Genomic DNA, 23179 nt, shown 5'->3' on the forward strand with positions numbered 1-23179 from the left:
GCCACAGGACATTTATCTCCCAACATTATGTTAGTGACTTCTTAGATTGAGAGGGAAAATGATTCTGTGCAGCCTGTAAATAGAAACATAAGACAGCAGGTCCAGCCAGGACTTTCTGAAACCAGGTTGTGAGCAAATATCTGATTTTCCTCAGGAAAAGGGTGAAAGGAGTCGTTACCTTCCAGACAAGTCTCATTTTTGCTGTCACTGAAGTTGGTGGCAAAACTCAAACCAGCTTCCAGAGTTGGAACCTTTTAAAATGCCCCTGGCAAAACCTTTATGGATAGAAATCAGCATGCGCTGAAGCTTTCATCGATCCACTGGGTGACAAAATACCTGTTGCATCAAGTTTTTACTTTGTAAGTTACTGTTACTCAGTGGCTGGAGACACAATGTGCGAGTGAGACAGGAGGTCCCACCGACGGCTGGGGGGTGTCCCTTGAGCACTCTGGGTGCTGGAGGTTTTTCTGTGCATTCAGCAGCGTTTGATTATTATTTTTTTATGTGCTTATTTTATGCATTCTTGAACATGGGACGCATTTCTCTATAAAAGATATTTAGTCCCCAGTGGTAATACTTTGTCACTGTGAAGAGGGGAGGGTGGTGTTGCTCAGACAGCAAAGACACAGCGTAACGTAGAGATGGCTTTTGATTACATGGGTGCCCACAAAGTTTAGCGGAAGAAAGATAAAAGTAAGCTTCTTGCTTTTGATCTTAGAAATTACCTTTTCTGAGTAATTCTGGGGTATGACAATGACATGAGAGCAGCACACAAGAATCAGGCAGGCAGATTTTTAGCCTGCTAATGGAAAGCCCTTTGGGCTGAACTTTGAATGCGTATGTGGGCAGTAGAGAATAATTCTGAAAGAGGATTTTTCCAGTTAAGGATCAAGTGGTTCCTCCCTCAGCAGAGGTGTAAGTACTCTAGGTAAACTCACCGAGAAACACACCAAGCCTCTCAGAGAGCCAGGAAAGGCCCAGCCAGTCCTTACGTTGCTAATATAAACCACAAGTGCCTCTTTTGAAAAGAAGAATGTCTAAAGAGCAGTCTCCAAGCTCCCTCCTGTTACTCATCACGAAGGTAAGAGGAGGAAAAGAGCAATTTAAATAGTCAAGCAGCAAAGTACCAACCTTGTCTTTCTGTACCATTTTACGGTCTGCTGCGAGGCATGTAACGCTGCAAAGTATCTAAGAGCCTCACTAACTCCAGGATCTGTTTTGGTTTTTTTAAATGCTGATGAGGGATGGATAGATTTTCTTTTGCCAAGTAATCGGGTTTCTGACATCCCTGAACCTGTTGTGCCTTTTGTTCACTCCCCAACAAGGAAACCATTGAGCACCATGTAGATGTATCTGCTACCTGACCATGCAAGCCAGCTGAGTCATGTCTGTGCTCCTGTGCTGTCTTAGTTTCTAAAATACAGAAAAAAACTGTTACGAGAAGTTGGAGACCTGTTTCTCTCTCCCTGAATGATGAAGGCACCTCTTTACCACACCTGTCTAAAAAGTCATGCTTGTGTTATGTCTTTCTATGTAACACGATTGATCATTAGGCCAAAATGTTCCCAGTTAGGATAATTTCTCATATTCTGGAAGTTTATTTCTTTCTCTAGTTATATTTGGGATGTGGCTTTTCAAGGCTGGATGTGTGCAACAGTCTCTGTTTTGTAAGAGGTCTGAGAAATAAAATACTGCCAGTCATGAATGTCATGTCAACAAATCGGAAATAAAGTTTGTTTGCCCTCTAAGGAAAATAAGATGCTGGAGTGTTTAGGCTTCTCATCAAGATTTCTGAAATTCACTTCCAATTTTGAATGGTTGCTTTTTTTTTTTTTTCCTTTTTTTGCTTTGAATGATGGCGTCCCAAACTGTGGAATGGAGTAATTAGGAACGGGTATTTGTGTGTGCCTTCTATTAAGCAGGATGAGACTTGTTCAGTTGCATGATCTGGGCTTGAGACCGCAAACACTGGAATGACATTTTCCTCTCGCTGGAGCTGGGTTTCTGTTGAAATGTGCTTTTGTTTTCCCCTACCCTGTCTGGAGAAACTGAGACCTGTGTGCTCTGTAAGTAGCACAAAATTGAGGGCATCTATTTGTATCCACTTAAAAGCCCCATCACTTGTTTACAGGTTCTTAAACCTAAAAGAACCATAAAAAACGACTGTACTTAGCACTGTTGTTTACTCAGCTTTCTCCCTGGCTAGGGGACAGTGAAAACAGGCCTGGCAGTTTCACTTCTGTTTACAGGTTCTAATAGTTTTCTCTTTCATGTTATCACTCCCTCGCATAGCGCTACACTGAAATAAACTACAAACATATCTGTATGCTAATTAAAACCAAAATTTGCTGGGTGACTCGCTCTAAACAACTTAGGACCTGGGCAGAAAACCTGCTTTAAAACATTAAAATTAAAAATAAAGCAATTGCTTGCATTTTATATGGGGTTTTGTAAAAGCCTTTTTCAGGTGTAGTTTGGGCCCCACTTGACCTCTCGTTTTTCCTTTGAGACAGGGAGCTGAAGTCACTGGAGCCTGCGGAGTCGTGCTGGGGTGTGTGTGCTGAGGCAACAGCAAGTGCGTGCAGCCGGCAGAGTTCAGGTCCGTAGCAGCTTGTCATGAATCCAAAAGGCTGAGCCAGAGCAAAGGCTGAATGGGCTGTGAAAACAGCTCCTCTGAGGTGCTAGGAAATAGCCAAAGGTTAGGACAGCACCAAATGCAATTGGGCAGAGCATTATCAGACTCGCATAGTTCGAATGCCGAAAAAGCAAGTCACCTCCCACTCTCCCCTCAGATGACGTAAAGAAGAGATGTCTAGGTTTGAAACAGATGATTTTCTCTTTTTGTTTGGATGACAAGGGTTGCGTCCTGCATAGGAACAGGAGCAGACCATCACTCGTTTATTTGCATCCAGGAAAGGGAAGGTAACTGAGACAGGAGACCGGCAGCGATTGTATCCATGACAACCAGCAGATATGGCCTCGCTGCCTCGCCGCTCATTCCCCATCGCCTCCCCTGCCTTCCCCGGGCACATCCCGGCTCCGACGGGTCCCTCTTCTCAAGGCACCTTTTGGCTGCAGTTCAGTCTCAGTGTTCCTGAGAGATAGGTGCAAAATTCACAAATTAAGTGCGTTTCCAGGAGCCAAAAGCTTAATCGGTTCTGCTAGCAAAACTCTTCCCTGGCTTGAGCTGTGTGTGCTTCAGCCAGGGGCTCCCTGGGAGATGCTTCAGGAGATCTGGTCCATGGAGGGACGCGTGGTTTACACTAATACCACGTAGAAGTGGGGTGAGCTTCGCAGACTGACAGTCAGTTTGCAGGACCTGCAGGCAAAATGCAATATATTCTGCAAAAGAAAGGGTTTCAGGTGTGCTAGATGCCTTGAGAAATACAAATGAGCTGAGCAAGGTAGCACGATGCTCACCTTTGCAGGGAAGTATCGGAAGGTTAAAGGTGTTTGCTCCATGAATGAGCCTTCAGCCTACGCAAGCCCCGTTCAGAGGAATGAGAGCTGGGCTGTGCTCCCCCAGGAGCTCTTCATCCCACTGCCTGCTGGGGTGCAGTTCCTGCATTCCGACCGCTGCCTGGACCTGCCTTGGAAAACACTGACATTTGAGGCAGCTGCAGTCGCACGTGGTGCTAAGGAATGGAAAGAAATCTGTCCAAAAAGCAAGAAAGCAATTAAACGAAGCCCAAGTTTCTCATTGCTGGGGCCACTGCTTTGTATCTACACTGTGACGTTTGTACCACGCTAAGGAAAAATGCGTCCCTGGGATCAAAACAAGGTGATCTATCATCTCTTCATAGTGGCAAAACAAAGCAGAAGAGGCGAGGAAATGAGATCGTGAATTGAGAGCTGGGGATTAGAAGACAGGACATGGAGTTCAAGTTCTGCCCCGACAACCTATTGAAAACATGACTCAGTTTCCCTGTTAGTACAGCGGGGATAACCGTGAACTATGGAACTGATTAGTCAACCCTAACAAATACAAAGAGGGTTGCTGCTGCGAGCTCTAATTAAACGACTGTCTTAGCGTGAACACAAAGCAGATTACACGAGTCTGTAAATTGTAGCAGGCATTTGGGACTCAGCCTTGCGAGTTCTCGTGCCTGCAAGCTTTTTGCGTTTCCTTATATGTGTAAAAGCAGCGTAGCATGAAGCAGACAGTTAACGAGAGATGTTCTCTGGCTTCGGTGAAAAGAAAGGATATGGTGAGCCGTGGGAGCTCTGGGTTACTCTGTGGTTAGGTGGAGAATCACTTGGGCAGCTTTTGGAATAACAAGGGAAAATTGGATCTGGTAATGTGGATACGGACCCATCTCGATATGTCCGCCTTGGAAATGCTTCTTCGGGGATAACTGGCTTAATGAATGTTGTCAACCTCTCTGAAAAGCAAAACGTTACACACCACAAGCCAGCCAGCTGCAGAGGCAAAAATATCTATAATTGTATTTGAGGAGGGTTTGATGTTTTTAAAACTAACTAAAACCACAGCATTTTGAATTTTCAGCAAATGCAATACTGACAGAAGGGCCATCCAGCTGAGCTGGAGTCTCTGTTTACCGTAGCAGCAGCTCTCCCCAGCCTGCAACTGTCTCAGAAAAATGCCAATATATGTGTTTTAATCACTGTATTTAGCCATGACAGTCACCCAAACAGGGTGTTAAGCTCCAAAGAACATTTTTTTGTACCCTGCTTTCGGAATAGGGGCTGCTTTTTATAGCTGCTCTTTGACTAGGAAATAAACCCTGGGGACACCACTACCTCATTCCTCTTACCCAAACGTCCCGCCCTGGACTTCCCGTCAATCTCGTGTGGCACATTTCTCATTCTGTTAATCAACCACGATTCAGCAATGTTGGATGCAGGAATCGAGGGAAGATCAGTCTGATAACAGCTTCTATCAGAAAATAGATGGCTTCGAGTCCTGGTGCTGGGGATTGAGAGCCCTCAGCCGGTGTACCCAGCGTTGCTGCTGAATTGCTGTGGTGTTACTCAGGCTTTTTGGGGGTGTTAGTACATTTTTGAGGATACTGTAGAGCTACCTCAGCAAAATCCTCTTCTAGCCTTTAATAAAAGTAGCTGCAGAGATGCAGGGAATACATCGGGTTTGGTCTCCCCAATACCTTTAATTTGCTGTTTTATTAAAAGAAGTGGACAGGATAATTTGGTAGCTTTATTTAGGTGCAGTGGTACCCATGGGTTTAGAGCTGTCTTTTTCTTCCAGCTTGAAGAAGTCATTGCTCCATAAAGCTTCATAATTTCTGTCTTTTGTCAAGTTCACAGTCAGCCTGCCTGTCTTTCTGCTGTGAAATATGACGGACTTTCTGCATCTCAATAGACCTGCCGGGGGCTGGGAGCAGCAGCGGTTCCTGTCTCCTTCCCTCACTGAATTGCAGTAGGCCTCGCTCTGCCTTTCAAAGGTTCCTCTGGATGTTGCCCATTAACCTTTCACTGTGACCTTGAAAATGAAAACTTGCTTTTCTACTGGTTACTGTACCACCCTATAACCTTTCAACACTTCAAAAGTGATTTATTTTTAACTTTTTTTTTTTTACACTGTTTATGATAACAGTCATGACCTTGAAGTCAGAAATTTCCCAGGAGTTAATGACCAGCCTGGCTGCGATTATCCCCTCAGCTGCTGCAGGTAACTGCTCAGCATCTGATCCTGCCAGACTTCCACACGTAACCCTCCTGGGAAGTCGGGAGGCATTTGGTGGGTCCCCTGATGGGAAAGGGCCTTTGTGCCCGGCATTATGGCTTCGATTCTCCCTGGGGGCTCGGCACCCGGCTGGGAGGCTCCCAGCACACCAGGATGTGACATCCAGAGGTTGGACTCATGGGGACTGGTGTTAAAGCATCCAGTAGGCAGCAAGTAGTGTCTCATTTTGTTCTCCTTCCAGAGAGGATGCAGAGAGCACTGTCCTAACCTCACCCCCTCTGCGGTCCTACCCCAGCCTGACACGCTCGCGGAGCAGAAGGAAAGGGAGATGCGTTTTGCAAACGTGTGAAGAAGGTAAACGCGGTGCCGGTGTTGACATCGTCATGTTATTGATGCCATTTAAAGCAGGTTGCAGCAGCTGGAGGACGGGTGTAAGCAGACGGCACGCCGTGTACCAGGCAATAAGGGGAAATTATGGGTAGCTTTGGAGCTGAATGAATAACTCTCCACAAGATCTGTTTCAGCTTGCTCCGACAGTGACACGAGTTTAATTGGCTATAACAGGACCTCACTTAGTACCAGTCGGGTGGATTTGTGTTATTTAATGCCTTCATCTGGGGCTCCAGCACTTATGGCACAAGCAGGGCTTGAAGGACTTGAAGATGGCAGTTCCCAGGCTTGGCTCAAATACTTACTGTCACCGTGGGAATTTACTACACTTGATTCCCCCACATGCAAAAAAGATGACAGCTCTAGCCTAAATCACAAGCAGGTCCTGATAATGACTTACACATTAGCTTCAGGTGCTGTAAAGATTAACTGGGATTTTTCGAAGCTCTGGGCTCTGTCCTAATTCAGCTTTTTTGGAGTTTGCTGCCCTCTCTGAACAGGTTAAGGACTAAGGGCTGTACAGCCCCAGCTTCCTGGGACAGCTGCTCTCAGAATGCAAAACCCCAGCTGGATATGCTTTCGCTTAAGCTCATTAAATATTTCCAGCCACACCTTGATGAAGTCAACCCTTAGCCATGCATTCTTTTAAAAATATTTTTTTTAACTAATAATTTTATGATGAAACATGAAAACAGGGTGCTTTGAGGTTTGGTAAAATGTGAGTAGGAGAAAACTTTTTCCAATTTGCAAAGCCTAGCAGGTGGGAATAGCTGTGAATTATGAACACTTGTGCTTAAGGCACCGTTCTTCTGAGGTGCTCCAAACACGGTAGGAAGTGTTTGATATTTTTTTTATGGGTTTTTTCCATGTTTTGTAGGGAAGGCAGGGTGAGGGGGGCACTGCAGGCGGTGATGAGCAGTGACTCACTGCGCATCTCACACTTGGAGTCCGGATTTCCCAGCGCAGTTTCCTGCTTTAAGCAGCACTATCTGAATTGTGTCACCGAGTTTCTCCTCACCACCTCTTCTTTGGGTGATGCTGTGCAGCACTGGGTGTACCCCGAAACGGCTGGATGCTCCTCGAGGGAAAAAAAAAAAATCTTTCCAAGGCACAGAAGAGCAGGGCCACTCGGTGTCGTGTATTTTTGGTAGATGTTTGGTGTTGGGGTGTTCTCGGTGCTTTGAGGATTGACTTGGTAGGCACGAGCAGGCACCGACTGTCCCTCTCACCTCGCGAGGAGCGAGCAGAACCCTCTGAGTCGTTTTAAACTGTTTGCATCCCAAAATTTATCAGGGCGAGATGCCCAGGGCAGGGCGCAGCTGACGGGGCTCATGGATGGCTCATCACTGAGGCTCTGGGCAACCTGGGCTCGTGGAAGGTGGCCCTGCCCAGGGCAGGGGAGTGGGACTGGATGATCTTTAAGGTCCCTTCCACCCCCAACCGCTCATGCCCGCAGAAGGCTGCACGTGCCCTCCGTGCCCCCCTCGCCACCTTTGTCCCTTCATCAACCCGCCGCACGCCGCGATGATCGGGGTCGCTCGGTGCCTCCGGCTGGAACCGTCCCCCCGCGCCCCGCTTCTCCCGGCCCAGCACCGCCCCGGCTTCCCCGGGGAGACCCTCCGAGCCGAGCCCGCTCCCGCCCCGCGGCTCGGCGGGCGGAGCCGCCCCGCTCCGCCCCGCCCCGCCCCGCTCCGCCCCGCCGCTCCCGGCCCGGCCCGGCCCGGGGAGCCGGTGCCCAGCGCCGCCGCCGCCGCTCCCAGCGCAGCCGAGCCCCCGCGGGGCCGCTCGCCGGCAGGATGCCGCTCGCCCAGTTGGCCGAGCCCTGGCCCAATATGGAGCTGGTGCATCTGGACACGGAGGTGAGCGGGGCACCGGCCCTTCCCGGTGGCGGGGGGGTGGGGGGGGGGCTCCGTTCCGGTCCCCCGGGGGTGCGGGGGGAATTTCCGCCGAACAAAGGAGCGCCCGGCCCGGCCTCCCCCCCCCTCCCGCCTCTACTTCAACCTCCTGAGCCCGGCGGGACCCTCCCGGCTGGGGGGTGCTGCAGTCACCCCCACACCGAGCGGGGAGGGGGGTGGTTTGGCGGCCCGGGGGGGTCGCAGCCGGGCGCTGCCCGAGGCTCGGTGTGTGCACGGCGGGGATCCGGGGGTTTCCTGGCCCCGCTGCTGCCCTTCCAAGCTTTGGTTATTCGGGGAGCGTGAGCAGCGTGCTCCCCAACCTCCTCCCGGGCAGGAGGAAAAACAGTCCCTGCTGAAGGCCCCGGGAATAAATATCTCGGATTTTGGGTCTTTCTCCTCCAGGCTTCCTCGCTACCCGCCTCCCCAGCCCCAGCTGCTCTCACAGGCCTGTGTTTCAAACTCTGATGGCAGTCCAGTGGCACTTTGCTAGATTCTGCTCTTCCCTCCCGCTTTGCTCTTTTCCTTCTCCTTAAAACCTCCCAGCCAGATGTGCAGGACGGTGCGCAGCATCTGGCCACATCTGCAGCCATTTCAGAATAAAGGGGACAGCTTGTGGCAGTTTTCACCCGTGGCAGAGCAGCCAGCTGAGGCACCGTGCTCTGGCACTCTTTAGTTAAACATCTTCTCATCCAAATTGGAACTAGCAGCTCTCCTGGAGAATCTAGAGGGGTGGGGGGGGATTTTATCCCAGGTATTGACTCAGACCTTGGTGCTTTCCCATCGTTTTGGGTGGATTTGATGCTGTCACGCTCCTCTATCACGCTTAGGGCCCTCGCGATGCTTAACGGGTCAGATTTGCTCATTCCGATTTAAAATTGCCTCATAAGAAATCTCAGCTTTGAGTGGAGGCAGCATTTCCTCATGGCTGCAGTGGCGTCTGGGAGGTCTGCTGGCCGTCCGAGGGGAGGTCGCTTCATCTTCATCGGCCACGTATGGGCACGGCTTCTCCTAGAGACCCCCCCCCCCTTGCCCGTGGGGTGCGGTGCCGAGGGCCCGCCCGCGCTGCGGGTGCCAAGCAGCCGGCATGAAGGTGGGGTGGGCTGGGAGCATCTGCTCTGAAAGCATCGCTTGAGCCACGAGGGTGGGTTTGGGCTCGAAGGTGGGAGAGGAGGGAAGTCCTGCGGTGACTCGACGGCGATTCCTGACACCATGTCGTGTGCCCAGAGCCGGGGTGTGGGTTATTGCTGGGAGACGGGGCTTTGTGTTTGTGGTTTCTCTCTTCCTCAGTAGGAAGATAGCCTGAAAAGCCAGAAAACGCAGCTAGACTCATAATGGGAGGAAACTAATGCCAGTGCCCAGGGCGGCGAATGCCGTGGGCGACATTCCTTTACTACTTAATCCCAGGTCTCCCAGGTGCCAGGCAGGCGCTGTGTCAGCATCATGGGATCTCTTCTGAGCGGAAACGGCCGGGGGGGTCCGGTGTATTTGTCAGCCCGAGTCATCTGTGAGGATCACAGCAGCCCCAAGGACTGTTTTCCCTATTGCGTTAATAACGGGGGTGTTAATTGTAAACTGAAACTGGAGGGCCTGCCTCTGGTTTCTGAGCCGCCCCCTTCCCCCATCTCACCTTGGCCAGAGCTCTAGGTCAGGGTCAGGAGCAGTTCGCAGGTGATATTTCTGCAGATCAGTCTTTTTGCATCTCAGTATCACAAGTGGGACATTAGCAATTTACCTCCTTTAGTTTTAAGGTGAGCAAGTACGTGCACTTGATTCCAGTGAGGAAGATCATACAGATGTTCTTCACCTCCCAACCTGGCTGCCATCGCCTGGGCCAGGTGTTAGAGGGTTCCCTGAGATCCAGCAGCGTATCTGCGAACAGTGGAAAAGGACTTGGGCTTGGGGGAAGTTTTGCACCTTGAGGCTAAAATCACCAAGCGTAGGGGCCTGAGGAGAAGGTTTTCACCTCTCCTGGGCAAGGTGGCACCATGGAGGAACCGAGGAGACTTTTCTGGAACGCCAGTTACGTAAATTGCCCTGGGATCGCTGCCATCCAGGTTAGAAACCGGCTTCCTCCAACCTTTGCTTTCTGAGTCACGGAGCAGCGGTGCTGTCACCACGCTGGTGGAGGCATCAGTCCTGTTGTTAAGGGGTTTGGGGTTTTTGCACTGAGTTCTGGGGGTGTTGGCCATGTGCTGCTGGGGATGGGGCACGGCTGGTGCCCCTTGTCCCAGAGCGCAGCCTGGAGCCGTGCCAGGGAAACACGGAGGAGTGGGTGGCAGCGGGAGCTTGAACTGATCCCTTGCAGGAGACCAGTCCCTCCATCCTGGGGCCTGAGCTAGCTTCATAATACTTTTTCCTTTTTATTTTTTTCCTCCCTGTTCTCTCTGCTGCTTATACTATTCCGAATATTGCTTATGTAGTAGAAAAACCTGGCTGGGGCAGAGTACGAGCAATAGAGTGGAGTGAATGACTTCATCACCATAGCGATGGATACTGTCATCGGGGCTATGCTTTTCTTTTAAACTCTTGTCTCATTACACAAACGTACAGCAACACAACTGACGTGGGATTACGCCAAACCCAACCACTTCAAGCTAATTATTTTTCCTTGTATATGTGTATCATCCTTTATTGAGCAGGAGCTATTCATGAATAACTATCTTTTTCAAGCATCTTAGCTGAACAATGCATAAAGCAATGATCAAAAGATAGGGGAGGAAGCCTGTCGTCTCTGATACGCCTTGTGCATAGACTCCTCAGTCTGTTTGAGCTACCTGAGTTCTTCTGGAGATCTTTATTTTTGCAGAATCATTTCCTTTCTCTGAACTGCAAAAGGCAAGATCTATAAATTCCACTTAATAGTAATAACAACAATAAAATGCCTCATTCTTGTGTCAAATGGCAGAAGCTCTGGGGTGAAGAGTTTCTTCCTCCATGCCCTCATCAAAGTTGGGTGAAGGAGCATCTCTGGGTACCTGCTACCCTTGTTGTGTTGTCTGTGGGCATCTTGGAAACGACTAGTCCAAGCCTAGAGGTCCAGAAATAGCAGCAGGCTGCTTTTCCAGGCAGAGCTGTCGATAATCCGGGATGACTTGTGCTGATGGTGCTGACAATAGAGCGCAGCCCTTCGTGGCAGCAGGAGCGGGCATGGTCCCACCAGGGGTGTGACTCGTCCTGGTTTCAGAGCAGCACCGGCCTGTTCTGTAAATTGCTCCCTGTGCTGCAGATTATGTGGAATTAAAGGGATTTAAAATGCAAGATGTCCCAAGATAAATATCTCCCCAAGTTCAGCCAGGCTGGCAGTTGTGTAACTGAATGCACTTGTTTTGGGTATACTTTCCTGCGTGCTATGAAGAAAACTCATTAGAGCAGCGTGTGTGCAGAAGGGCTTTTGCGTTACCTCCTGGGCAGCTTTAGCTGTCGCTTGCCCAGAGATGCCCTCGCTGCCAGGCTGCCGCTCCACGTGCCCATCAGATTAGCTTTGTAATCCCCGTTTCCGCTCGCCCCAGAGCAGTGCTGGCTGGAAGGCTGCAGGGACAGGCTGCTGGCCACCAGTGAGGCTCATGCTGCTGCCTTCTTGGGAGCCTAAGCCCTGCTCTGCCACCAGTGTGCATCAGCTCCTTGCTGCCCTGGGCACCCACGGGAAGGAGCTGTGCCTCCCTCCTGCAGCAGTTATTGCCTGGTTACTGCCTGCGGGGAGATCTCCAGGGTTGCTCTCAGAGTACGACGTTCAGGAGGCTCCTTTCCAACCCTGAGAACAACGTGCCATAAGAGGGTATCTGGCACAGAGGCAAACACACGTGCACTTGCTAACACGCTGTGCGTGGTATGCAGGGGGAGTGCAGAAATAAAGCTTTTTAAAGAGACAAATGTCAAACCGAGGAACCACAAACTATTTCAGCTCTGCTTACAATGCGGTGGAATGGCCGTATTTTATCTCAGGGGGTGATGAGTTCGTAGCTGGGAGTGTGTTTCCATCTTGGACACTTAGAAATGCTCTTGAATTCTGTATGAGGGAATAAGGCCTGGTTTTGCTCTGGTGTGGAAGGAAAGCACTTGGCCCTAAATACTGCAATTCTCTCCTTACACATCTGCCTTATGTCAGCTTTGGAAAGTGACTATTTCATCAGGAGCTTCATCCCTCTAAGATCTACATGCCCAGGAAACCTCCCTGGCATGGACACTGTGCTCTTTCTTTCCACATCCCTTCCATCCCCACGTAGGATGGATTTCTGTCAACAGCAGTATGTAGGACAAGCTTTCTTCAGGCCAGGGAGCTGATGAAAAGGTCTGGCAGGTCCGGAGGTGGCACCCGGTGTCTCCTACCGTATCCTTGAAGCCGAAGGGTTGGACAGACCCTGTGCTCACTCACCATGTGCTGGTCTTCCCAGAGGAGTAAAAGACCTTGTCCCATGTATCAACTCACCCCTCTCCTGACACGTGCCTTGTAGATCTGTTCTCCAGACCATGAGCCAGGCACTGTTTCCCTCTGTCTGACACGGAAATTCTACTTCTTAAGCTGTTTTAGACATAAACAGCCCTCCCCAAGCTATGGTTCTGATTAGCAGCGAGTTACGAATTGTTGATCGGTGACAGCTGAGCTGGTAAACATAAGGATGTTTCCAAGCTTGGCTATCTTGAGCACGGTGTCTCCCCCCTCTTTGTGGAGGCTCTGCATAAACACAGAATCTTACTTCACTTCTTAGCTATTCTTTGTGCTAATGGCACCAAGAGCGCCGTGTAAACATCAGGGCAACGTTCCTCTGGAAGAGCTCAGCTTGCGTGGTAGTGCTATTGTTTTTTTCAGTCATTGGCTGAAAATACTTTGGAACTTAAGCCCAGTTTAAGTTGATACTAAGGTGAGTTATGGAGCTCAGAGCAGGTCCGTGTAAATGTAAAGATTGTAGGGCCAGTGTCAGGCCAAGAGGCAGGTGGTCTCCCCAGCTGGTGTGGGGGTACTGCACGTTGTGGTGGGACTAAGGTGTTCGATGAAGTGCTGCAGGCAGCACAGGCTGGGGTGGGAGTGGAGAGACCTAAATATGAAGATATATAGAGACTCTGGACTAATGTCTGTGGATTTGAAGTATCTAAAAGCTAAACTTGTGCTTAAATTTAGCTCTTTAGCATTACACCTTTGATTGTGAGCTAGCCACGAGCAGGTAGCCAAGCAGTTTCAACCCAGCACTGGTGACCTCCTATGGGAAGCAGAAGAGTGGGAACCTGGAAGCACCAGTGAGTGTTGTAGCAAAGCGAGCACAGCATTAGAGGGAGGTTTTCTCAGCAGCCCCAAAGCTCTCTCAAGATCAACAATTGCAAGTTTTGCTTTGTATTAAAAGGAAGTAAGTTAAATTTGGCCCAAGGGGGAGAAGCGGATAGTGTAGTCCTAAGACAGATGTCAGGTTGATGTCCCCTTGCTTCTCCAGGGAAGGAGCTAGCTTTGTTTCTGTTAGATTCCTGAAAGGCTCTAAAATGCAGGCATTCGACTAAAAATCTGCAGCTGAAATACAATTTCATTGCACCTCTTCTCTTGGACTATAAATCTGAAGAGGAGTGAATAAATTTGCCTTGTTCTTTCAAAGAAAGAGAGGAATTCCATGATTTTTGGAGCCTGAGACTGTAGTGCAAATAGATGTCAAAGCAAAATCTTCTTGCCCTTGTTTTTCTCCATAGTCTGCAGAAAACCTCTTGTACGTGCTTATCCTGCTCTGGATATCTACGTCTAATTAAATCCCACCCACTTCTGCTCCTGCTGGCTTCTCCAGGCACGGTGCTGTGCTGAACCTGATCCGCCTTTGGTTCAGCGCTGAGTGTGACCGGCTGACGCGACTCGAGGCGGTTCAGGTCACCCGCTGTGACTTTGTACAGGGCTCCAGCAGCAGAACCTGGACTTGCAGGCCGGAGGTGGCCTGGGGCCAAGCAGGTGCTGCAGATTTCCTGCAGCTGTATCAGCTGCGATAGGGTAATAAATAACTGATAAATGTTCATGTGAAAGCCAACGTCATGGCAAATGGCTGTTAACTGCATGCTAGCGCTGCTTTCCCGGCTTCACCCCATCTCCCCTGCTCGCTCCTTCCTGTAGTCCCAGTGGAGGGGGTGCAGGAGGGTGGATGGTGCAACCGCAGGGCCGTGTCTGCAGCACATTCTGCTGAGGGTGGGACTCCTGTACCCACCGCCCCAGGGGATCCATGCCTGGGGGGTGCAGGGGTGCCGTTTGCCCCGCAAGCCGTGGTCGGTGTATAAGGAGCCCTAATTTCAGCTGTGGGGAGTGTGGAGAGTCTTTGAACACAAGACTTTTTGAAACAAGTTTTTTTTTCCTTGGCAGAAAGTGTCTTCTCGGTGTATGGGGAGTGTTCAATCGTCCGATACCGTGTCTGAAAGCAGCCTCCTCCCCTGTTTGTCCTGCATGAAGGGCTCCCAAAGCCAACAGCCTTTGTAAGGGGGTGTGAGGAGCGGTCCCATGCCTGGCGTGTGCTAATGGCAGGTTCTCTTCCTTTGCAGAATGGGCAGGCTGCTCCAGAAGAAGGTGGGAATCCTCCATCCAAGGTAAAAATGCTCTGGGGTTATATCTTAAAGTCATCCCTCTGAGCTGCGTGGGGGGAATGAGCTGACTTGGTGAATGGGTTGGGGACGGCTATTTTTAAATCCCATAAGCTGCTGCTTTGTAATCGGGTTGAGCACATGTGCAAGTGTAAGGGACTGGAGTAGGGGAAGAGAGGAGATAAAGCCTTTTTCTTTCTGCTGCTTTGGTCATCCAAACATATCTGGAAGGTTTCCCAAAGGGCTGCCTCAGTCCAGCACACAGGAGATGGACTGGAGGCTGTAGCACAGGGCTAGAAGTGAGAATCCCTGGGGTTTCAGTGCCGTGTTTACACCTTTCTCTATCTCGTGATCTTGTCAGACGGGATGAGAAGTACTAGAGTATTTGATGGTTTTGGCACAGCTGCCCTTGCTGAGCGCCTGGTATCTGTTTATTCTCTTGTTTTGGTGGGGCTGGGAGAAGCTCCGCTTCTGTCAAGTCACCCTCTGCGTCCCCATTAACATGAGCTGGGAATGGCTGAGGGAACTGAGCTGCTGTCTTCCATGTTTTGGGCAAGGGTCTTAATCTGCTAGACCTTCTTCAGACCCCTAAAGCTCTTCCTGCTCCACACATGAACATCATGATGTTTGAAGGACTTGATTTCTCTGATGTGAGCCCTCTCCAGGTATGAGGACTGATGTTGTTAGTGTGGGTATTTCCTAATTGTGCCCATACTTCTCTGTGCAGGGCAGAAGAGCCACCTCAGTATTTTGAAATCATGAGCCTTTCAGGATTTCCTTTTCTGATACATACTTGCTATAACCATGAAGAATGACACAACATGTTTGATTTGGCTTGGGAGACCTTGCCGAACGGGTTGTCAAGAGTTTGTCCTGTGCCTTACCCTCAGTGAGTGCCCTGTAGGAGTTTCTGAATCATCGTCTGTGCTAGATCTCTCTCTAATCATCGTCCCATGGGGGCTTATTGTACTGTTTTTCCAGTTGGTTACCGTTGCGTTTTTAGTAAAAGAAATTTAAACCTAAAACCCAATTGTCTACTTTTCAGGCAGTTCTTTGCCAGGAACTTATACTGGACTTCTAGCATTGCTGTTGCATCTCACCTACCTTTTCTGCATTTCTGTCCCAGTTGCTGGACTGGCACTTTTCCAATGGCCTGCAAGAAATCTGGCGTGAGTCTGTGCACTTCCCTCCCCTGAGAATAGTGGTTTTACAGTTCTTCACTGTGCCTGCATCTCTGGCATGGGAAAAAAAAAATATCTGTCTCTTCTGGTTGGATTCCAGCTGGGTTTCTAAGACTTGAGACTTTGCCTCTTTCATCTTCAAACACTTGGCGAAACTGCCCCCCCATAAAAGCTGCTGAAGGACGTTGCTTTAAAAATAATTGAAGATTTTTTTTTTCTTTGAAGGACATTACTGGGACAAACCCTGGCTGGATTCCATCTGTAGATGCAGCCCCAGAGAAAGATCATGCGATAGAGGCCAAAAAGGCACTTGGGGTTCTCTTTACTGCTCTGTGTCTGTCCCTCAGTGGGACGGGGAAGTGAAGTCCCCGTTGCAGCAGGGGCTGGAGCAGAGCAGCAGGCAAGTTGTCCAACATCCCGCAGCAGGGAAGACGCAAGGGCCCTGTGCTACATTCAGGTGTCCTGCTTTCCACTTTTCCGAGGCACTGTGGCCAAAATGCCTGTGAGTGGTGTCTGACAATCCCATTTTCGGTAACTTTTGAACACATGAAGCCCTGTTATGTGCTCCTGAAATAACCTCAGTCGTATTTTCCAAGTTTGTACAAGGTACATTTCCTACCAGCACAGACAAATGCAATCCCTCCTATAAACACATACCTTGAACTTCAGGGTAAACTCTGGCACTCTGAACCAGCTGGGATGCTGCAGAGGGGGGAAGGCAGCGCACTGAATATTTGTGTATTTTTCTGTTCATTTTGGGGGTAGATGTCAGCAGCAGCTTCTGGCACTGGCTCTACCTACAACAAGGACTAAGGAAGGAGAAGTAAGCGGCCATAAACATCTGAAGTTGGCTATTCTCAAGTTGAAGGTTGCTCAGTTGTCCTTCTAGCTGTGTGCGGAGAGCTGTAAGGGGAAGAGGCACCTTTATTCTAGGTTTGTACTTGCTATCCTTTTGCAGCTCATTCTGTGATCTCTTCTAAAAATAGCTTCAAGCAGCGACAGCGGCGATTACTCAACACCCACGCAGAAGTGCCCTCCCTCCCCCTGTCCCCGTAAGTAGGATGCTGCCAGAAGTACAATCGTTATTTGCCTGGGCAATAACCAAAGACACTTTGCAAAGGAGGAAATCCAGGAGTTCCTCAAAAGAGTTGGGAACTTCGCAGCCGGTAGCGTGAGACAGATGCAGTCGAATGCCTCCGACATCATCTCACCTGCTGTTGGGGCACATCAGCAGGGTCTGTGGGCATGAAACGCGATGAAATGCTCGGTGCAGAGGTAGCGAGGGGATGTTTTGGGCCAGGCTGGCTGTGATCTGGTACTTTCTAGCTGCCTCTGTAGCTCCAACTCAGCTTCCTACTGAGGACAGCTGGTGTGTTGCACAACTTCTTGTGGATTCCCACCTTTCAAGAACAATTGTGGTACACAAGTCCCTGCAAGCATCGTACCTTGGTGTGTTTATCTGAGTATCTTGGAAATGCCTGCAAGATCCTGCAGGTTGGGGAGAGCGCTGTCTGGAGCACCTGCCTCCCATTGTGTGGTCGCAGGGAAAGGAGCCTGGGTCTGCAGTCAGGGCCACCCCAACAGCATTAGGCCGTACGGAATTCCAAGCCAAGCTCTCTCCTGACAGCGAGCACAATCCTAGATTGCTCATACCCAAATCCTTGCTTGTCTGGGTGCTTCCAGCCTGTCCCTACTGTAAGAGTTTGCAATCTGCCAGGCAGTCCTGGCCGCATCCTTAAAACCAAACACTGCATTGAACAGGAACCTTTGGCAAAGACAGGTACAAGGATGGCTTTTTTTTTCTCTCCTCTCCTCTTTGGTCATGGTGTTTGACCCTGTTTAAATTTGATGTTGGCTTTAGGATAGCAGCAGTGCAGTCGGTGCAGGGTTTCAGTGCGACGTCCGTGGGCTGTTGAACCGAAGAGCTCCTCTTTCACATTCGTGTTGCTGGGAGAGGAGCAGGGCTGATGCTCACGGAGCAGGACTGCTGCCCCGACACCCTCTGCAGAGAGCTCAGGGGCTGCTTTCCTCCTGTTCTGTTTTCTTTCACACAGCCTGGGCTGAGACTGAGAGAAGCATCTGCTGCCACAGCCATGGGTTAACCTCAGCTGTGTCTCTGTGCAAGAGCAAAACGGGAGGTCTCTTGCTTTGCTCTCAAAAACTGCTCTGCCCCAGGGGCTCATCAGCAGCGCTGTGCATTGGTCCCTTGGTACTGAACCTCATTCTCTCCTATTTTCTTTAGATTTTAATTGTCAGGTAGACTGAAGATTGGTCCTTGTTCAGCTGGGGAACAGCAACAGAGGGCTTGAATTCAGTGGAAAAATGGAACCTCTCATAATTGGGGTTTTACAACCTGCTCTGCAGCCAGCTTGGCTGAGGGGTGAGCTTGTGCTCCCTGAAGGTGCCAAGTGTGAGGAATTATGCATGAAAGTACAACACCCAATTAGTGAAATCACTTCATAATGAAGAGCAGAGGAGTGGATTTGCAGTGCTGAGTGTGCCCACTCTCTCTCTGGAGGTAACGCTGGCGCAGGCTGGGAGTGCTGATCAGCTTGTTCTTGGGTGATAATCACAGTGCGCAACGAGAAGTGGGGAAGTGAATAAGTAACCTCTTCCAGCTCTGCTCTGCACCATAAAAGAGACCTTTGAGACCAGAGCGAGGGCTTTGCTCTGCTGCATGCACCCCACCTGCTCAGGCTGAGCCTTGCTAGGCAGCAAACTGTAGTGGGAATGATGTGAAGGGGAAGACACGGCTCTCCCCCAGATCTGTTTAGCTCCTGCTGATTTAACCTCGTGTCCTGAGTAGGTAAAGCTTGCAGAAAGGCCCTTCCCTGCAGCGCCTTCAGCGAGGGAAGCTATAGGCAGGAACCCTGGACATGGACACTTCTGGGCAGAGAAACACCTGCATCACCAGCGTTAACCTCAGCTTGTATTGTTCTGGGTGAAACACCCTGCTATAACACTCCAGTGATGACCAAGTAGTGGTCACAGCTCTGAGTTGTAATTCTTTGGGATGAGTTGGAGGAAGCAGGGTTGTGGCCATCTACCTGTGATGGCTCTGTGCCAGTCTGGGTGGTTCAATAGCAGCTGGCTGCTGCTAGAAATAAGACTGGTTCTTGGTTTTGCTACACTCTTCCTGCCCTCCTCCTGGTTCTTGAGCCCTGCCTGCAAACTGGATGTATCTGGAGCAGCTTTCCTGCAGGCTGGACTTCAGGGATCCTGCTCTGACAGTCATGACCTGGGAATTAATTCTTCATGCTCCTCCAGTGGGATGTAAGAGAGGAAGGCTCTGTGCTGCTCCATCATGGCAGACTGCATTAGTGAGTGCTCACAGCTCTGCTTTCCAGCAGGACATCTCCCTCTTGCACCCAGATTTTGCACTGTGCGTCTGGCCGTGGGCGTTGCTGACTGGCAGAACATCCACTGACAAGTTGTCCCATCTCTGGAGCTGCATCACTAAGCGGATGGTCAGAGGGAAAACTTGAAGCACCTTCTCTTCACAGTGGGAGAGGAAGAAAAAGAGTCATCGGAGACCTGCTGGCCACCAAAGGGCAAGTCCTGTGTGCCCACCTGGTGCCCAGGCGATGGAGGGCTCTGGTCGCGTCGGCTGCGTGCTGCCAGCATCGCACGTGAACTCCAGCTCCAGGCTGAGTGCGAGGCAGAAGACACGTCCAGTGGCGTGATCCTCGTCAGTATTGGGCACCACTCTAATCGTGGCCTCTTAACATGAAGGGTTTTAAAATAAGCAAGTAAAATGCTCTGCTTTGAAACGGGCCTGGCGTGTTTGCACAGCTGCTGCTGTTTTCTCCAAGAACTGGAAAGCCGTCGAACGTGGGAAGAGACAGGTACCGCAGCAAATCCCTTCTCTGCCCACCGCCCCTCTTCTGCTGCTTCCAGCTGCTTGGCCAAGACTGCTCCGGCCAGTTTGGTCCCCCAGGGCTGGGCAGGACCTGGGAGAACCTGGCAGGAGCAGAACATCTCGAGCACGGCACGGTGCTGCCTGGAAATCTGCCTTCCCCTCTGCACCGCAGGGACTGGGCTGCAGCTATTGCCTCTTAACTTAACGTTCTGCTTTTTCAGCCTGTCAGTGGTAAAGCTCTTAGTTTAAACTGGCTGCTCCGTCTTGTCAGTTGAAGTAATCAAGTGGGTTTGTTTTTAATGTGATGCCTGACAGCTGCCTGGCTTGTTCCTGCCAGACCGTTCGCTCTTCGTCCTTGGCAAGGCTGGGTTATGGTTAACAGCAAGCTTCTGAGCTCTTAAAAAAAAAAAAATACCCACCACAAATAAATGCCTGTTTGAGGAGCAGAGTCTCTGATGAGCTGCAGACTCTAATGAATAATTGAAGAGGGGTCAGTTTACAGGACTCGCACACGAGGAATGCAGCAGAGTCTGCAGAGCTGGCGAGCAGCGCTCAAACAGCCCTCACGCACCATGCGCCAACCCTTCAAAACTGCTCCGGTTTCTGCTCTTCCATTTCCATCCCCCTCGTGGGTTAATAGAAACTGCCTCAAGCTCTGCCTCCAGAAAGCCTCTTTAAATCGAAAAAAAATTTTAAAAACTCTTTTACTGTGTGCTCTACCTGGAGGAAACCTGTGTCATCCAGCCCCCCACCAGTTAAAGGAGTCCCTGTGCCTGCAGCAAAGCGAGGGATCCTCCTGCCAGCCCCTCCTCGGCCAGGCTTCTCCCGGCTGCCTGAGCTGGGGGCAGAGGACACGGGATTGCTGAAGTCAAATTCTTTGTGGACCCAGGAGGAAGTGTGAGCAAGGCCAGAGCTCTGCGAGTGCTTCCCCGGCGGGATGGAGGAGTCACGGGCTCCTCTCCCTGCTTGAGCGGAAGGTGGATGGAGACCGGCCGCAGGGGATGGGGTGGTGGCAGCTCCCTCTGTGCCAGGGACAGCAGCAGAGGGCTGTAACCAAAGAAGACCCCAAAGAGCTCAAACTGAAGAACTTACATTTGATTTTTGAAGGGGTCAGAGTGGGCTTGGGTCTCTGGAGCATGCTGCCCTGGCAACTGGGAGCTGTGAGTCCCCTTGGCTGGGTTGGCTGGGGGGTCACTGGCCCCACGGCTGGCTCAGGTGCCGACCTGGGACGTTCTGCACACACAAGCAGCCTCTCTCAATCTGCAGCTTTACAAGTCTCGGCTTTATTGGAAAGCTGAAGCCTAGTTTGGACACGAGCAGTAAATTCCTTCCCTAGCTCCAGGTGAAGCTGCAATAATTTTTTTCCCCCTGGCTGCTGTGGTGGGGCTGGGGATGGTCTGGGCACAATAGTCCCAGCTGTACTCTAAGGACTCCGGCCATGCCCGGAGCCCTTCTCCTTGCCCCTTAGGAAAAGCCACTCGCCTGGGGCTGCCTCTGCAGCGAGGGAGGCGGGGGCATTGCCTCCCAGAAACTCCAGCTGATCGCACTGCAGCGATGCATCACTCTACAGCTCCCTGAAAGGACGTTGTGGAGAGGTTGGTGCTGGTCTCTTCTCCCAGGGGATTAGTGACAGAACAAGAGGGAACGGCTTTAAACTGCAACAGGGGAGGTTCAGACTGGACATGAGGAAAAAATTTTCCCAGAAAGAGTGGTCAGAGAGTGGAATAGGCTGCCCAGGGAGGGGGTGGAGTCACCATCCCTGGATGTGTTTAAGGGTCGTTTGGGTGAGATGTTGGGGGATGTGGTGTAGGGGAGAACTTTGCAGAGTCGGGCTGAGGGTTGGACTCGATGATCCCGAGGGGCTTTTCCAACCTGAAGGATTCTGTGATTCTGATTCTGTGTGATGCTCTGAGGCAGAAAGGGTTTCCGAACTGCGGCGTGAAATTCAGGTCCTTCCCTTACCAGCCCTGGAGGGCGCTGCCAGGAAATGTCACCCCTTCAGATAGGGAAAATGAGGGCGTTCATCCCTCATTTGTACTTGAAACCTCGATCTCGGCAGATCTGCTGGCGCGGCTCTGGAAATACCAAACGGACTGTGAACACAACCTTTTGTGCTCCCGTAAGCACTGTAAGATGGGGTGGTATTGATTTCCTTGCCATCAGGGTGGTGTGTTTAACGGGACGGCTCGGGCTGGTCTGGTTACAGATTGGGAATACGCAGTGTCTGCTTACAGCGAGGGGGAGGCGATGGCTCTGCACCGTCACCAGGCCAGCCAGAGCACACCGGGCCTGGGGGGGTCTTTGGGGGTCACTCCTTCGGTGCAGCAGCACCAGAAGGGGAACCCCGGGGTCTGCGCATGGACAGAGCTGGGGAAAAATCCTCCTTAAAATAGCATCTTTCATATCTTAGGGGAACAGGACAAAACGTGTTATTCCCAGCGTTCAGGGTGACTGTATTCCCGTACCGTGGTGTTTGGGAAGGGGATGGACAGTGATCATCACGTTACGGTCCCGTTCCCGCACGCAGGGCAGGCGTGTGCCGGTGTCACGGCTGAGCTGCGGAGGGAGCGGCCGCTGGCTGCATCAGTATCATTTACAAGTGTTAAATGAAAAAATTGTGCTTTGCAGTGCTCATCCTGTAGGCTCTCACTAGGGTGTTGGTAACACACAGCTCAGGCTGTGTTTTGGACGTGGGGTTTGTTTTTTTTTTCTTTTAACGCTGCTACAGTTCAGAACCACCATGAAAATGTGATGATCGCTCCTCTTGCAACGTATCTTGCACGTGTGTCCTTCCCAGAGGGTGGGAGAGAGCTGGGTTCTCCCAGCACGCGCGTAGCAAAACCTGGTAGGTACCGAGCAAAGGCTTTACCAAGTCCTGAGACCATTTTTCATGTGTCTTGCAACAAGAAAACCGCCAGCAGCATGTGTGCTGTGGGAGGAGTATGGAATTCCTGCATTCCTGCGATAGAGAATAGTTTCCACATCCCACGATAACTCCAGGGGCAGCAAACAACTCTTGGTTCTCGTTGTGAAACCAGCATTATATTTTATAATTCAGTTAGAGTTTTCAATCTTCTGTACTGAATGTAGCAAAACTGCATCGTGCCTAGGTGGAGGATAGTGCTTTAATGCTGGTTCCTAAGGGTAATGTTCTTCATTTAGAAAAGCCTGGGATGGGATCTTCTGGTTTTACCACCATGAAAGCACAAGCTGATCTGAATTTGCTGAGCACCTTTCCTCCTTGCTGGGAAATGCGTGTAGGGCTGCAGGAAAGGGAGGCAATACCCTTTGCACTTTCTAAATGGAGACTAATTTGCCCTGTTGAAACTGCGTAATTAAGGAGTTCCTTATCTCTTGGCAGTTAAAGGTGTTTTCCTCTCCCAACATCTCATTTCACTGGGTGCAAAGTCCTGCCAGCTGCGAGTGCTTCTCTTGCAGCTCCGCGCCAGGCTGCACTGGCACGGGAGAGTCTCGGAAAGTCTCAGTGAGGTTTGGGAACATCTTTTGCCTGAGCTTGTATCTTTAGCCCAAACTACTCATTGTCAGCTGATCCTGGCCAGCTGTGGCTTGTAGTGCCTGGAAAGGGTGGAGAGATTTTATTTAATTATTTTTTTTAAAGAAACCTTCAGGATCTGGTGCCAAAATGCCCCTGGAG

General features: G+C 50.6%; 1 protein-coding gene across 3 annotated transcripts in view; it reads left to right on the top strand.

The window, feature by feature from the left end:
• The first annotated feature begins 7770 nt into the window (after positions 1-7770).
• Positions 7771-23179, top strand: part of RPS6KA1 (ribosomal protein S6 kinase A1) — a 42828-nt gene continuing 27419 nt past the window's right edge. The window contains exons 1-2 of one of the 3 annotated variants that reach the window (XM_074807180.1): positions 7771-7911; positions 14446-14490. In XM_074807180.1, the coding sequence (XP_074663281.1) occupies positions 7849-7911; positions 14446-14490 (108 nt within the window). In that variant the 5' untranslated portion in view covers positions 7771-7848. The remainder of the gene's footprint in view (positions 7912-14445; positions 14491-23179) is intronic. The other 2 variants (XM_074807177.1, XM_074807179.1) reach the window with 2 other exon arrangements.

The sequence above is a fragment of the Strix aluco genome, chromosome 26 (assembly GCF_031877795.1).
Source record: "Strix aluco isolate bStrAlu1 chromosome 26, bStrAlu1.hap1, whole genome shotgun sequence".
In the NCBI taxonomy this organism is placed as follows: domain Eukaryota; kingdom Metazoa; phylum Chordata; class Aves; order Strigiformes; family Strigidae; genus Strix; species Strix aluco.